The sequence below is a fragment of the Pollachius pollachius genome, assembly GCF_949987615.1.
Source record: "Pollachius pollachius genome assembly, chromosome: 4".
NCBI lineage: Eukaryota > Metazoa > Chordata > Actinopteri > Gadiformes > Gadidae > Pollachius > Pollachius pollachius.
Genome location: NC_136937.1, coordinates 12,924,067 through 12,941,146, shown reverse-complemented (window position 1 = coordinate 12,941,146; position 17,080 = coordinate 12,924,067). Strand labels below are relative to the sequence as shown.

The 17,080-nt window shown below is 41.2% G+C and overlaps 1 protein-coding gene across 1 annotated transcript in view; it reads left to right on the top strand.

Annotated features, from left to right (window-relative positions):
* cabp7b (calcium binding protein 7b) overlaps positions 1-14,475 on the top strand; it is a gene marked incomplete at its 3' end in the record, with an annotated part of 14,890 nt that extends 415 nt beyond the window's left edge. The window contains exons 2-5 of the mRNA XM_079734066.1: positions 11,987-12,130; positions 12,500-12,609; positions 13,479-13,626; positions 14,348-14,475. Coding sequence (XP_079590192.1) covers positions 11,987-12,130; positions 12,500-12,609; positions 13,479-13,626; positions 14,348-14,475 — 530 coding nt within the window. The remainder of the gene's footprint in view (positions 1-11,986; positions 12,131-12,499; positions 12,610-13,478; positions 13,627-14,347) is intronic.
* Positions 14,476-17,080: the final 2,605 nt, after the last annotated feature.

Below are 17,080 nucleotides of genomic sequence, written 5' to 3'. Positions count from 1 at the left end.
ATTCAATTGCATCTAGAGAGCTGGATGGTGTGAACATGTGTCAACCACAAGTCATATATTGATTTTGGGCTGGTTAGAAAACAATCAACCACATAGCCTACCTCATTGTGGCCTATTCACGGTAATATCTATAACAGAGCTTATATGTTAGCTTGAATATTGATTTAAAAACCAGGAAGGGAGTACATATTCTTGAGAAGGTATTCATTGTGGCCCTATACCACAATGAACTATGCCTTCTCAAAAATAAGGGTGAGAATAATCCTCAATCCATATCATTTGACCTGCCAAATTAAATATTTGTCTTCTAACGTGGTGCTTGTAACTTAAGAAATTCAGTTTCAAATTGAAATAAAACCACAACTTTGTTTACAAAGTTACTATAAATATCTGAACGGGTTCAGTTGCAGGCCTTCAACAGGAAGTTGTCTTTTCATCTTCTCATTGCACAATACAAAGCGGTTACAAATGAGTTTGGTTGAATCAAACGCCCCTCGCCATTCGAAGAAACAGCTGACAGTGATTTGGAACAGAGCAGTCTACAATGACCAGATAAACATCAGATTTCATATCTCAAAGTCCTTTGTGCAAAGGAAATTCAATTTCTCCCTTTTCTGTTTACGTTTTGCCATGAACCCCAGTTGACCCTTCGCCCTTGCGTTAGTGCTTTCTCCATTTTCAATGAAATAAAACACAATCAGCACGAACAACATAAATCGAATTAAACGGATGACCGATAGAGCCAGAGTGCATTTGCAAGAGAACCTTGTTTTGTGTGAGAGAGAAATCCACTAGGGCAGGGATAGGGCCATTCGAACTTGGTAAGGCAAAGACATTCGAAACCAAAGTAACTGACAACCCCATCTGTTTGTTCATTCGGTTAATTTACTCTGGGTAACATTTCTCTGAGGAGACAATTTTCTCGTTGGAATGCTGCTGATTCAAAGTCCCACCGTTCAGCGTTTCCTCCAGCAGGCACATAAAGGCCCTTCCATTTCACTGGTCAGACTCAGTGTGGGTTTGACAATACATTGCACCGTTTTAAAAAAGTCATTCGGTTTGAAATGAAAGTCTCAGAAAAGCAGAGTGTGCGGTCCACCAGAGGGTGGCGAGTTTGATTCTTGGTGTGGGGATGAGGCGTCCCATGAGCAAGACCTGCTGGGCGTTGCACGGTCGACTCGGCCGTGAGCCCCAGGGTCTTCCTGCGAGGGGTCTCCAGTGGCCATGGGGGGGGGTGTGACTAGGATGCATGTTAATGCAGTCATTAGCCGGCACATGTTTTATGGAAGATGGGTACCGCATTTCTGGTGTTCTGCGGATGCGCCCGGCCAAGTGCAGAGTTGTATTTGATGACAATGCGCTGGAAGGTACTTAAAAAAAGGTGCTTAAAGGTGACATATTATACCAACAGGTGTAAGTGTGATTCGGCGTTACAAGCCGTTTTGAAAATCGGCCTCATGACATCACAAGTGGGCGTGTCCACCTAGATGGATAGATGAGCAACGTTGGCTACAGTCCACTGGGGAGGCTGGTAGACTGATCTATCCAGTACACATCTAGGTGGACACGCCCACTTGTGATGTCAGAAGAGGCAGATTTTCCTAAAACGGCTTGTAACGCCTAATCACACTCACACCTGGTCATTTAATTGTCCCCTTTAAGAACGTTGCTTAAGGAAGAGGATGGGGTCATCCAGTTCTCTGGAAGTGGTTCATGTGGACGAGGCGTTGTTACTTATTTACTGCCCGGGTCTGTCTTTTCCCAGTGTGGCTCAGGCTTTGTGTTGGCTCCCAGCCAGATGGGGATGTTGTGGAGATGGAAGACTGCATGGCCCAAAACAATGCTAGAGCATAAATTGGCAATCTCCCTCCCATGCTTATAAAATAAGAAGGCGTCAAAAACAAGTCTGCGTTGTTTCAGAATGAGGCTGGTGCCACACATACACTCCCATTTTGGTTCAATCAAACCGCCGCTATTCTGTGTCGTGTATACTTTGTATATAATGTATAATGTATAACACTGAATTATTCTCAACAAACGAGTGCCACTTACTCAGTCAATGCTCTCAACTACATACGTAAGGCAGCTTAATTTCTATGGCACATCCCATAGAGTGGCAATTCCAAAGTGCTTTACAAAGTCACCAAATAGCTTGCATAGCTTAGAACCACTCACTTTCATCTGCCGCTCTCTATTCTCAAGGCTTACTTGTGCGTGCATGGTTCCTCCATAATTGAGCCAGTGGATCATTGCTATGGATAATTAATCTCACTTTCCCTTTTTATTTATCTCCCTGGCTCACCTTTAGCAGAAGGCATGATCATAACAGTACCCTGGACAGCAGGAGTCCATTTTGTGTTTGGACAGGAGGCAGCAAACGTATGCTTTGGGAAGAGGAACCATTGGTTACCCTTTGAGAAACAATTGGAACGCCGGCTGTGGACGACTGTCTCCAGGATTAGATTCAGGCGCTGCATGGGCTGCTAACTGGTCAGGTCTGGTGGGTCAATTTCACACGTGGTCAATTTCTGGGCAAGGGGTTTTCCCGTTTCGCACTAGCACCTGCCATCTGGCTAGGTATCAGATAGGTAGGCACCTAAGACCAGCACACCCATCGGTGAAACAGAAACATTGGAGGATCAGAGCAGAGAAAACACAGGCTTTGAGGGTGGAGTTGGATAGATAGGGACATTGGAAAGACTGTTTCTCTACGGCATCTGAAGACTGGCGGAAATAACTCATGGGTTGAATTGTGTCTCTGTCTACTAATAGCTGTATCTACAACAGCACAAGAGAGCAGACATTAGTAATTCTTGTGAAAATGTAAGCAGAAACCAAGTACCCGCTGGACCGAACTCCCAAACACAGCTGTAGACAATTGCAGCGTGCACACAGCCAAGTGGCTGAACCGTGGTGGAATTCTAGAGGGAAATTCAATCACCCCATTTGCAGAGGTCAAGTGCATTAGGACAGTAGATCTTACATTTTAATTGCATTTGTATATTTACTATTAGAAGTATCATTTGTTTGAATGAAAACATTCAAACAAAGAACATGTTATAAATTCCCCTTAAAAACGTCTCAATGGACTCATTAGAGAATATTGTAATATTGTAATTAGTAAGCTTGGTTAGCACCTGGTGGCAGGAAAGGAGGAAGTGTGAGATTGTTCCTTCAGTAAAAAGTTAGGCCAACCTATGCTGTGATTCTAACACCTCATGCACATTTAGTTTCCTGGTAGTAGGAAATGCTTAAATTGCCATTGACAAGTACATCATTTATCACACTTTGAGCATGCATGCTGTTTGTCAACAAGACCTTAATTAACCTGAGCGGGATGCGAATCAGGGATTCAAGCTCCCTTGGGGATTCATTTAACTAACGTCAAGCTTCTGCAAACAAGAGGAGCAGTGCCATCGCACAATAAGAGGTGTGTTTACCTTTTGCTCCACAGCACTGAAAATATCCGCAGAGCAAATGTTGAAATACAGTGGGAGCACATACTGCATGTTTGTGACTTTTCTGGGAGGATAGTAGAGCTGGCTAAAAAATTGGCTAACACATTTGAGTGTACAAACCCATTTCCAAAAAACGAAACACGTTATGTTTTTTTTAATTCAAAGTAATTTAGAAAGAGAAAGTGATATACCAATACCTAATGGTTAAAACAATTTTCTTCATTGTCATTCACACTTTTATACCAATAAAAATACTGAATAGTTGACATAAGATGATCTAATCGATTTTATCACACAGAAATTACACAGCAATTCATTACAGTTTAGTTGAGTTGGTGGCAAGGGCCTGGCTCAGAGACTCAGATCTTGTTTTACCAATGCTCTGCCAAAATGTTCCTTTTACTCAGCCACCTGGGGGAAGTCTACGGGGAAGTCTGGCACACGCCTCCCTCACTGGCTTCCACAACTGTAGAGAGATCTGTGCTTGTCATTATAACAGCTGTAGCTCCTGGCATTCTGTCTCCACCTACCTGATCACGCTCCCAACACTCAACATCTCAACCACACCTTTCTGTATGTCGTCTGCTCTGCCAAACGGCCGATGGAGGCCGCCCTGCGTAACCTTGACTAGGCCGCTGTCGGACTGTTGGCTGTTCTTGTTTAATTGTCCTTGTTTCAGCATCGCCCCCAATTCCCCTCAGGGTCCGGGCCGCGTTTGTTGTTGTATCGACGTCTGCCCTCTCTGTGGCTGCTGTAAGGGGGTCCCTCTTGTGTGTGTGTGCTGCAGGTTTATCCCTATTCCCCCACTGGGGCTTTTTAGAAGTTTTTCTAGGCCAGTTTGAGGGATTAGGATTTAGGGGATGCCATCGAGTTTCATCAAATAGGGGGCTTGTGGAGGCTTCCGAGACCATGGCTCTACAAGTATGGCTCTGTAAATGTGTTGGTATTGACGTTCCAACATTTTTACATGCAACTGTTGACACACATGTGAGCAGCAGCACATGGATCTGTAATCTCGACCTGCAGCAATGGTTCGACGCTTTCGTTATGCACAGCCAAGGGCGTAGGGACCGGGGGGGACGGAGGGGACGTGTCCCCTCCAATATCGGAGACAGGCGCATTTGTCCCACCTAAAAATTATACCGGATCTGTCAGGTTTCCGATATGTGTCCCCCCCAATGTTAAACTCATTCCTACGCCCCTGTGCACAGCCGTTTTATTTAAAGCGTCCAAAAGCTTATTGTAAATGTAAAACAAGGCACAATGAAATACACACACACTTAATTCGATACATTTTCCAATTAGCCATCGTAATATGGTCTGTTCACACACTAGGCTGACTTCTATTTTGGGGAGTGAGAAAAAAACATGCAACAAGTCCACATGGATGAAACGACATGACACATGAGGATCGCTGAATTTCCATTCTAACCCTCAAGTCAAACTTGAAAACACAATCGGCAAGTGTCACAATTAGTATGCGTGCATAAGGGGATTTGACTTTGGGTTTTAACCCACAACATTGACTGGCAGTCACACTCATGCGGGGTCTTTTTCCTGCCTGCTTCGTTCCTGGTGCATCACGACAGACAGAGTATTTATAGATCACAGCATGCAGGAGAATCCCCAAGACAGCAGGCCATTGTTATGGAGCATAGATCATTCTTCACTTTGTATGCAAAGCTGTCTTCATCCATGGTAACAAATGAAGTGCTTATGCTAGTTTGCCGCTGTGTAAATACAATTTATAACTAATCTTGTTCTTGGGTTTTGGGAGTATTTCTGGATGATTTTCATGTTGCAAAGGCATTAACAAATACGCCCACAGGGTATTCAGCTTAAAAAGTATAGTTGTGTTTTGTGTGAAGATGATTTATGATGCATTGGAATGGTTTGGTTGGTGTCCTGGAAGCAACCCTACTCATTCTGCATTCAATGGGCTTGTAAGGCATTGTAAATTCGAGCTAGCATTCAAAGTTGTATCACAAATTCAAATCACATATTTTCTACCAGAGCGCCCGAGAATTTAGTGTGACCCCACATGATGTCACCACTGGCATAGTCATTATTTTGTCCTTTTTTGTAAGCTTTCTTTATTTATGTGTTATTACAGTAATTGTGTGGTTGTTTTAAATACATATCATTTTTTCCCCTTCATTTAATGGCAAATATGTTATATGACATTTTGAATAATCATCATATTACTACCATTAATAATTTTCTTCATTATAATGTCATTATAATGCCAATTTTATAATTATATTATTGAAGAAAGACTAGTAAGATGTACGATTTAGGCAAATCAATATCATCAGTCATAAATAGTTAAATCAACACATTTACTTAATGTGTCATGTACAGAAAGATAAAGAAAAGGCTAAATATTACTTTTCTATCACTTACTACAGCACAAATCCTTGTTTGTGTATTAGAATTCGTTCATTTCTCGTTGTCATATTTATGTAGCAATAAATCACAAAGACTAAAAACCAAAGGACTTGGAAACACAAGTGTTGCTCAAGTGTATGAAACAAGGCAACTAAAGGTTTTTGTGTCCTGTGTTGTAATGTGTCTTGAAGTGCCAGTGAACCCAAAAAAACTTTCTTGTGTATTCTCAGAAAGATTTGTCTTTTTAACTGTATGTGAACATTCTAACCCGCTCAGAACATTCTCCAACAAAAACCCACAAATAAGAGTTATTGAAGACAAATTCACAAGAATACTTCTGTTATGGTGCGCTGATGAAAAGTAATGAATTTCTAGATTAAAACAAAAGGTCACAGGTAAAAAAGCATTATGTTAGGAAAACAGTTAACACTGTTTGCTACATTCCTTGTAAGCACGTCAGCAAACACACTTGAGAAGAATGAGCAATGTCCTTGATGTGACTTCAAAGGGCCTTCTAGGTGACACTTTGACGTCACAAAGAAGGTACACAGTCACTGAGAGGGTACGCTAATGAAACGCTTTGGTCGGTGGAGTGTCGTCTGGCCTGGGCGATGATTCCCCGTCCCACTTTAAGTAGGGCATTTGTCTACTGCGTTGTACTGCGTCGTAAGCAGTAAACAATGGTTCATAATGGCCGGGCCAATGTGACCTCATCTCTGCCTGTCTGATGGCCTGTCGTACCAGCTCACATTCCGGTCCGTATACAAGACGTGAGAAATACTCTCACTTCCACTCAATGAGAACCAGGAAGACTGCCTTTGCTCCTTTTGTCCCCAGGGATTCAAGCAAATAATCCTTAATCCTTAAAACCTGAAAATGATCCTACGACTTCAGCCTTAAATGTAGTAGTCAAACGCAGTATTATTGTTCAATGGAATCCATGATGAAGGAAATGGGAGGATTAACCCCTCACATGAACTTAACTGACTGCAGATTGTTGGGTGAGAAACGGTCATGAGATTAGAAGTTAGAGATCAGCCAGTGACCTTCTCAAACATGTCTCCAAATCTTCAAGTCAGCGATCATACATAGTCATGAGCATATGTGTCGGCCAGCGTACATACACACACACACACACACACACACACACAATATTAACATATTCAGCAGGAACCCGTATCTCATTTTCCACACAATCATTGATTGGAAACACAAAAAAGACATCTGGACAAACAGAAGGCCATTTTTATACAGGGAAAAATTCCTGCCAACAATAACGCATAGGCACGCATGTTTTTATTGAAACCATCCATTTACAAACATGCAAATGTGTCATTACTGTTTGTTTCAAACGTCTGCATGTCTTGAACCTCCTCTGTTAATAGCTCATACTTCAAACCGGTCGTGTTTGCGTTGCTGGGTGAGCACATTGCACCCTCCTGGCTCGCTCCTCCATGTTGTGTTCCGTGTTGAGTATTGAACACCATCCAATGCTATCAAACTCCGTTTCATTGCCAAACCCATCAGTTTTATCTCGCTCAGGACAGGACAGGACATGCCACCTGCTGGTGGGATTTAGGCAAGATTTAATTTGTGTGTGACGGCTCTTCTGCAAGCCTCTGTGATCATTGGCTACCCGAGAAACACTTGGGAATATTTTGGGAGAAAAGAGGATGTTGTGCATGTTGTGTGGATCAAGTTCTCTCCTTCAGAACACAAGAGCGGCCCAGAGGAGTCGTTCTGCAGAGCTGACCGAGTTAAAGATGACGGTACACCAAAAAGCCATGGTGCTCTATTTTTCAGGGTGGTCTGGTCCAAACATAAGGTATGGTGTCTTTGGGGGACACAAGGGCCGATGAACACAATTCTGCCGGAGTACAGGATAGTGTGTGCTGCTGGTCAGACACATGGTTGCGTGCAAAGAGACAAATTTCCATCTGGCTTACGACCCCGGACATCGCTGTGATTACTGAGACCACACAGTTGTCATCGAACCCGACCACTCGCGTGACGCCGGCGTATGCGTAATAAAGAAAGAAAGAAAGAAAGAAAATCAAGATTTTGTGATAATGTCAAATTTCGCAATTTTCCGTAAGAGGTTGCTATTCGAAAGCACGCCATGTCGAGAGCCATTTTCACCTTCTTTGATCCTTTTGAACATGCAGCAGACTGCAACGGTGACCCAGAGTGCTCATATATAGGCACCCCAGCCGAGGAACACAAATAATGGGGCAGCTCCAAGCTGCACCCCCTCAGGCATTAATCGGTCTCCATGCTGTGTAAATGGAGAACGCAGAGGGAGTAGCTGTAGCCGTACGACTGGTATTTTCACTCAGAGCGACCACAGGAGGCTGTTGTAACACATTTAATTACCAATGACATGTAATTATATTACTCATGGTCGGGCTCATTCTGTCTGAAATGTCCTGCCCTGAGCGAAGGTACTTCATTAAGAAAGTAATTGGCCCATTCATTAGAAAAAACTGGTCATGGTTGTGGTTCATCAAGGTTAGAGCCCCGCCATCATGGCTGTGTTATGCTTCGCTAAGTGAACGTGTTCATTCATAGAAGCATAGAGGCAACATGCAGGGGTATTAATAAAAAACGCTTTTTTAGACTGTGACTCATTTTCAAATTATATGAAAGATTCGTAGCATATCTGCTCTACTTTGGAGCTCTTTACTTTTTCAGCTCCGCAAGCATTCTGTCTTTCCGCTCTCAGCTTATAATTGAAATGGATGTGGTAGGAAACTTGTGGTGCTGTTGTTGTTATTCAGTTATTAATAAAAAACAAATGAAAGGAATGAGCATTTAAAATTAAGCCCTTTGTTATATACTGTGTCAGTGAACGATTGGAAGCTATATTCTTGGACACAGCATTGTGTGGTTCTAAATAAATAGACCGAATTAAATCAGATGAGGACAAGACTGTGACTCACCCTAGACGGCCGATCAAATCATGTTATACAAACAGCAGTGTAAACAGTGTATCAGGGAACATTTAAAATATCAACATGAAACTGTTTGACAAACACACCCAAGAAGAATTAGAATCAGCATTAATTTGGCGGCTGGTGTTTGCCTAACATTTGTTTGGCAATATTTATCATTTGTTGACAGGTTGAATATTTAGATCACTCACACTTATCTTAAATAAGTGGAACCATGTTGGGAAACTGATATAGATGTGGCTGTCCTTTGTATAATGTCACATCCATACAGACTACAAAACAGTTCTAAGAAAACGAAATCTAAGGAAAAAAACGTAAATTTTTGCATCACCGCAAAACACTTTCGACATCTAGAATCTACTTAAAAGTGTACCAAACACTAGAATAGCCTGTATTGTTTCAGACATTGTCAAGACACAGGGGTCACGGCGACCAGTATCGCAGTGATTGTATTCAATATCTTTGTAGGGACATAAATACACTCTCAGCTTCGCGGTTGCTATGGGCAGCACATTTAATGTTAACATTCCCTTGTTGTACTTTTCAGTACAGAGACGATGATGTTGCTCTGTTAACCTGTGGGTCTATCTGGGCGGCTGCTTCTCCAGATCAGAACCAAATAGAAAATAAAAAAGTGCTTGAACAATTTGTAGCACCTTTGTCTGCAAAGTGGCAGCCGGGGGCCCGATCGGCCCTACTCTGTCTACCAATGAATACAGAGAGGCTTACTAAATTGGACAGGACCGAGAAATTGCTTGCCTAAATTGACTTGAGAATTCGTTGGTGGCCCAAGTGTGTTTGCTGAGGGGGTTAGAAGGAATGTGGCAAACAGTGTTAACAGTTTTTGTAACATAATGCATTTTATACGGTGACCTTTTGTTTTAATCGAGATATTCATTACTTTTCATCAGCGCACCATAACTGAAGTAAACTTGTGAATTTGTCTTCATTAACTCTTATTTGTGACTTATTTGTTGGTTTAGTTGGAGACGTGAGAAACTAACACCTAAAAAACACCTAATGAATCCAAAATATGTAATGCTCGCCATTTGTATTATAGATATTATCAGCCACTTTGTATGTCGTAAGCCCAACACATTGGAGAATAAGGGCTACACTGACATTTCATAACTTGCTTCATTCTTTTTTTGCTCCAATTCTCGAAATTAAATTGAATGCTTAAACTGTGCGGTTTTAAATATTGCGAAGCAACAACAATAACAAACCTGCTTTATTCACACTTATTTATTGTCAACGATGTGTTTGCCAAACAAATACAGATGTGTATCTGTAAATGTGAAGAATGTACCGAATGGGAAATATCGTTCCGTACCCTGTTTGCCGATAACAAAAGGCAATAATAAATCGTAAAAGGCTGCCCTTGTCGGGGAGGGGGTCAGCAGTGTTCCCTGCAGTACTTGCTCTTCAATTTCCCCCTAGCGCTAGCTCCTGGACGTATAAAGGAGCCATGATCGAGGGTCACGGAGCTGGGGAAAATCCAATCAATGAGAAGAGGGAAAAAAAACAATAACGTGAACATCCGTATTGTACCACTCCAGATAAACCAGAGGATTTAACACCTTTTGAATGGATTCCCTCTCAATGGTCTGTGCAGCCAGAATCTTTAAAAAGGGTTATTCGGTATCGTATAATGACTTTCCTCTTATGACGTAATCATTTAGTTTTGTCAGGAAAGAGAAATTATATCTTTTATCAGGTTGGGTCACAATCTTAACAGCGCAGGAATAAACCACCTTTCCTGAACTACATGGAGACTGGCGGTGAAATAGGCCTCCTGGTCTCTTAATAAACGTGTCACGTACTGGTTCGAGAGGCTTACCTTAGAGTAGGTGTATGAAAAAAAAGGTCTCCCACGTTCTACATAATGATATTCAGCAACTCAACCCAAGCTGTATGTCCCTTGGGGGGATGCAGGTAATATACTGGTCACTCCCCACCTACACTTCTGGCAGGTGTCAGAAAGCTTGGCTGAACATCTGCCAAGCTTTGTGCTGGGGGGTGTGAGACGCAGTACCCAGCCAAGAACATTGAAACAGCACGCTAATCCATTTTTCACTGAGTAATTAGCATCCAAACGCCTAGATAATAACTGTTTGGACATTATCAAATTTCAGACGAGTTACCCAGCACCCAAAGAAAGTGCAAAATACCCAATACAAGTTTCATGTTAAATAGGAAAAGTAAGGTTGTTTAATAATGCATACCATTTGATGCTAATCAATAGCTCGAGGATGGTTTATTTTAAAGGCTGTCTCATCGTTACTCTGCCGCTAGACTAGCATCTTGCCAGGACCTGGATAATCAGCTAGCAGTAGCTGGGAAGGGAGGGCAAAGTTAAATTTAGACTTAACTCAGATATTTAATAATTAACTGTGAATTTCAGAAAAAAATATTGTATGGGAATAAAAATAGCTACTGCAGCAAACTGCCTCACATCACCAACCTTGAAAGTTTGTGCATTTAATTAGCCTGCCACAAACTGTTAAAGGGTACTAAGATCTCATGAATTTATGCTAAGACTCTTCGCTAATGCTGGGCCGATGCTATTATCTTGAGCTTGCTTACTGAGGGTAGTTTTAGTCCTTAAGAATTCACCAACTATTTCAAAGAGTTTCAGTGAGAAGTTTGGATTCAATCTTTCTGTAGGCCTCAACTTTTTGGCTGTTAGTAAAAAGGACTCCAATGTTCTTGATATCGTGATAAATAATAATGCATGGTATTTGAGTCGGACTATGGCTAAACAAACAGTTTTGAGATAGTGCTCTCTCCTTAAAAAGCCATTAAAGGGGAAAAGATCACAGAGCAGCTGGTGCCATGGAAGATTGTTTTGATGCGTCTGGAAGCGTTTCTCATGTTTACAAATCTCGAAACGAGCAGCAATTATAATAAACACTTGACGTATGCAACTTCAGCGTTCGTGTTTGTCTAACTCCGAAACTGCATCCACATTAATCACGAGGAAGCGAAAGGCTGCGCTCCTTTGAAGCACGGCCATACGTCTCCCCTACTTCAAACAGAATAATGTACGGCAGCAGGGTGATAGGATAGGGGCCTAATGGCAGTATATTCACCACCACGTTCACCTCGGGGGGGGGGGGGGGGATGGCCCCCGACGGGCGCCTCTCTCTGCTCACCTGGGCTGATTTCTCCTCCCCCTGTCTCCCGCAGAGATCCGCGAGGCCTTCAAGGTGTTCGACCGCGATGGCAACGGGTTCATCTCCAAGCAGGAGCTGGGTGTGGCCATGCGCTCGCTGGGCTACATGCCCAACGAGGTGGAGCTGGAGGTCATCATCCAAAGACTGGACATGGATGGTGGGTGACTCTCTCTCTCTCTCTCTCTCTCTCTCTCTCTCTCTCTCTCTCTCTCCCTCTCCCTCTCACACATTCCCTGCTTTCCTCTGTCTTTCTGTCTGTCTCTGTCTCTGTCTCTCTCTCTCGTTATCTCAGTCCCTCTCTCAGTCCCTCTCTCAGTCCCTCTCTCGGTCTCTCTCGGTCTCTCTCTCTCTTGGTCTCTCTCTCTCTCTCTCTCTCTCTCCCTCTCACACATTCTCTGCTTTCCTCTGTCTTTCTGTCTCTGTCTTTCTAATATATGACATAGGAGGTTACGGTGTGATTAAATAAGGAATAAATATAAAGATTTTCTATGCAAACAACGTAATTATATTGATGTATTTCTCTCAGGTGATGGGCAGGTTGACTTTGAAGAGTTTGTCGCGTTGCTCGGACCCAAACTCTCCGCCACTATGCCCGATAAGTTCTACGGAGCAGACTTTGATTCTGTCTTTTGGAAGGTATACAACCCCGACATTATCACACCATGTGTCCCTCGCTGTTTGTTTACCATTTGCCAGAATTATTCATGCCCTACTATGACCTCTTTTGATTACTTGGAATATTAGATTTTTACTAAAGACTTGTGTGTTGTCTTGATTGACATATTCTATTATAGCCATCATAATGCCAGTCAAACACGCAATGATGTTAAACTTGAAGGCAATATTTTCCTAAATCAACATCTTCTGAATAGAGAAGTATCTAAGAAATTATTTCAGTAACTGTAGTGTAGTCACTTCTTAAGAATGTCATAATATTTTGAATAATCATACCCTGCCAAATTCATGCTGATATAAACATATGTTGTTGTTTTTATTATTTTACGCTGGGACCTTAAATGTGCTGTAGTAGTCAAGAGTCCAATGGTGGAGAGAGCGAGAGAGAGAGAGAGAGAGAGAGAGCAGGGAAGAGCTGAAGGAACCATTGTTTAGAAAATAAATTGTCATATATTGCATTTCAGACACCTTTGATTGACAGGCAGGAGGTATTCCCTGCACAAACCATAGACAATAGGCCCTAACTAGTCAGGAAAGAGGAGCTGTCTGAAATCTAGATTGGCTCAAACGGAGGCCGGCACAATCGTTGAAAGACAGATATACTCACAACACATTTCATTCACTAAATACTAAAAGATGGCTGTGCCATTTCTAACAAATTACACTCAAATGATAGCTCTTAAATCTTACCTACACCACCTTTAAGATCATGTATTATTCGTCTATGAGGTAATTTCCTGGTTGAGCTGGGGTGAGGAGGGGGGGGGGACCATTTGTCTTGTGACAATGGATGCTTACGATGCTTTGCGATGCTTCTTCTGCGGATCCAGTGCGACATGCAGAAGCTCACGGTGGACGAGCTGAAGAGCCTGCTGTACGACACGTTCTGCGACCACCTGACCATGAAAGACATCGAGAACATCATCATGACGGAGGAGAGCCACCTCAACAGTCCCGAGTGCCAAGTGGATATCGATAGTACGGTCCCATGATACAATCAGTACTCAATATCGCGAGAGCTTTTGTTAAACGAGAACCAGACCCCAACACCACCACTTGACCCACTGTAGGTTAATGTTTAATTCCAGCGAAAGTTGAACACAGGGTCTTTTTCGGCATGAAGACCAATAAAATATTGCTTCCATTATATTGCCTAGGGGCGGTCTGAATGCTTCCAAATCGACATTTTTTTAACCATTAATACTGCTCAAAATAGCACACCTACACATAAAACGAAGCATCAACAACTTAGTTAGAGTACCAGGGGTTTATTAAAAAAGACTGCCTCTATTATACTATTTACGGTAGCCAGTAATCGACTTGTGTGGACTTCCTGGAAAAATGAACCTACCAGTAAGGCACAGACTTGAAAAACGTGTGCCTCCAAAAATGTTTTACCTTGGGTCGAGGCGCCGCAGCAGCAAGGGCTGTGATTGGTCTGCTAACTAAGCCTAAGTGTTAATGTAACACATCTGTCCTGGGCTTAGTGAAACTGAGTTCAAGTGGTGTTACAGGGGAGCCGGTAGTCCTGCAGCCCCAGCATGAACCATAGAATCGCAAAGCACTTTTTAATGATAGTGCCCGGGGGTCTAGTTCTCCGTTAATGCTTAATATGTAAGACAGATTCCAATACGATGAACGTAGATATGTGATGTGTGTGGTTGGTGTTCTTATGTATCCTCTTTCCATCTCTTCACAGCAAGCCCAACACAACAGGTGAAGCACACCTGCGTGCGGAAAAGCCTGATTTGTGCCTTCGCCATTGCGTTCATCATCAGCGTCATGCTCATTGCGGCCAATCAGATGCTGCGAAGAGGTATGAAGTAAAACAAGTGTCCAATAGGATTCGTCACCAGGGGTTGTATAATGACACAAATGTTCCATTGTAAAAGTGAACCTGAAGATAATTTGTCTTTTAGATTTTAGATTATTATTATTTTAACTGTTTTTTGACCAAATTTGACCAAACACTATGACACCTACTTGGACAATAAAGACATCAGGTTTGTTGGTATATGCGAGCCAATAATAACGCAAACATATGATACTGAAATGTAAGCAATGTGAGTATGAAAGAAAGTCAAAAGTGCAGAAGTAGAAAGAAGTAAAAGTTTATTAAAAAAGGATAAATAGAGGAAGAGCCTTAGATTGTTTCTTTTGTTAAAGGGCTGAATGTATCCTAAAATATTCATTTTCTATAAAAGTCGAAAAAAATAGAATTATATGATTCAAAAGATTAGTTTGAAAATTGTAATGTATTAGCTATTAGTAGCTATACTGTTACCATGCAATATGGGTAGCAATATTTAGTTGTTTCATTTCAGCAAGCTGCCAAATACTAACTCAAAAATAATAATACTACAAAACTCCGAAAAAATACATCCAAAACAATAAACTGCAAACCACAAATTGATCAGGCGGAAACTGAAATGGGCTACAAACACTTATTAGCACATACTGCTTTTATGGTTTTGTAGCGCCTGGATGTGTTGCCACCCTAATGTGCGCTTGATTTACAACATGGTTTGCACTAAAAACGAGAGAGGGACTGAACAGGCTTCACTGTGTAACACAAACACTCTCTAGGACAACAGCAATGTACACCATCTTAAACTGCAAATGTAGGATTTCTATCGAGTGGATTAAATGGCCCGTTTATCGGAACACGCTGAGGAAGATAAAGAAAAAACAATACCAAAAAACAATCTGGATAAATAAGTGGTTGATAATAACCTTTTGTTTGTGCCAAAGTGTACAACAAAATTACAAATAATAAAATACAAAGGGCACGGCACAACAATATAGAGCAGATCTGTTGAGAATCTGTGTAGCAATACGTTTATGCAACACACAGAAAACCAACTCAAAGTGGGATTTCTGCTGAGCATTACATATCTGTAGAAAGTACCAATGCTGCATTCATATTTGTATCCACTGTTAGAAAGACCATGTTGGCTATGTTTTCAACTGAATTGTAATAAATCCAATGTGACAATATCAGTAAAATATCATACCTGTATTTTACTACCAATAAGAATGAGGGTATTGACAGGCAGTTTACCCAAAATAAATTCAAACACACAGCTCATTTGCATGTACACTACATTTGAAAGTGTTTGTATTTAATGTAAGAGCAGATTCCTGATGTATTTCAATGATTATGCAAATTGTAAAGTGATGTTTCAAAAATATCTATATCTAAATGTCTAATTTTGTGTGGACATTGAGACAGTTAAAAACACAACATTATTTGTTTACCTTAGACACTCAAACATATCATGAACAGGGTGGTTTTGGTTGGGTTAATACATGGAAACGAAACAACATATTTACACTATTGTTTAAAATGCAACATAGTTATATTTTCTTACTTGAAAGAGTGACTCATTAAACCTGGGGATTTTATGACGAATGTCTACATACTATTCTTTAGGAGGGGAAATCTATCAGGTTCTCATGTGTCATTTGGTGTCCAGTTCAGTTAACCTGGAGTTTGGTGGGAACGCTGATAGGATTACTTGCGCGTCTCTAACGCCATGCACTTACATTAGCTTTCCCTCTCCTGTCAAAGATTTATTTTTCTTTTACAAATCTTCGTCATGTCAAAATGACTTTTAACAAATAACGATATATTTTTCCTCTTGCCGTTTCTATCCTGAAGTTTGTTAAATCTTTACCATTACAGAGAAGAATGTGAGATGGGAGTTAACAAGAATGCTAGCACGGCATTATGGGAATTCTATCTTGTATCTAGTTCCTGTTTGTACGTGAAAACTATTAATGTGACGTTGCTCTACACATGTTATAATAATAGGGTATTGCATTTATGTGTGATATATACTGTAGCTATTGTATCAATAATGACAGTGAACCATTACTCTGTATCTTACTCCGTATGTTACAGTGTATGAAGGTTGATGAAGTATAATAAGAGGATATGTCGTCTAAAGATAGACAATATATCACGGTATCCTTGGTTTGCACTGTAGATGTTTTCCGTTCTGTGTTTCATATATAGTATTACGGTCAAACACTGTGCAGAACTAATATCATGTCTCATCGTAGCTACTTAAATGTTTTAGACATTTATACAGATCCATTTGGTGAAATGCACTCTCTTCGTAAAAAATTAAATAAACTGCTGCTGAACGTCAGTCACTTAGACTGTCACTAATAATGTTAGCATTAATAAATGTCAATGCAATATCTAGTTACAAAATGGAATGGAAAATCCCTGTGTGAATCAAAAAAAGTCTTGTTTCTTTGGATGTTACACCTTACGTTCTTCTAATGTCCAGGAGAAAAGTGTATTCGTTCCTATGTTACTTTGGTTACTGCATCATTTAAACATTCATGTAACCGCTGTCTTGATGCATGGAGTCCAATAAAAAAGAATTGCATAAATGTCCCACCAGATGTTGTTATTCATATT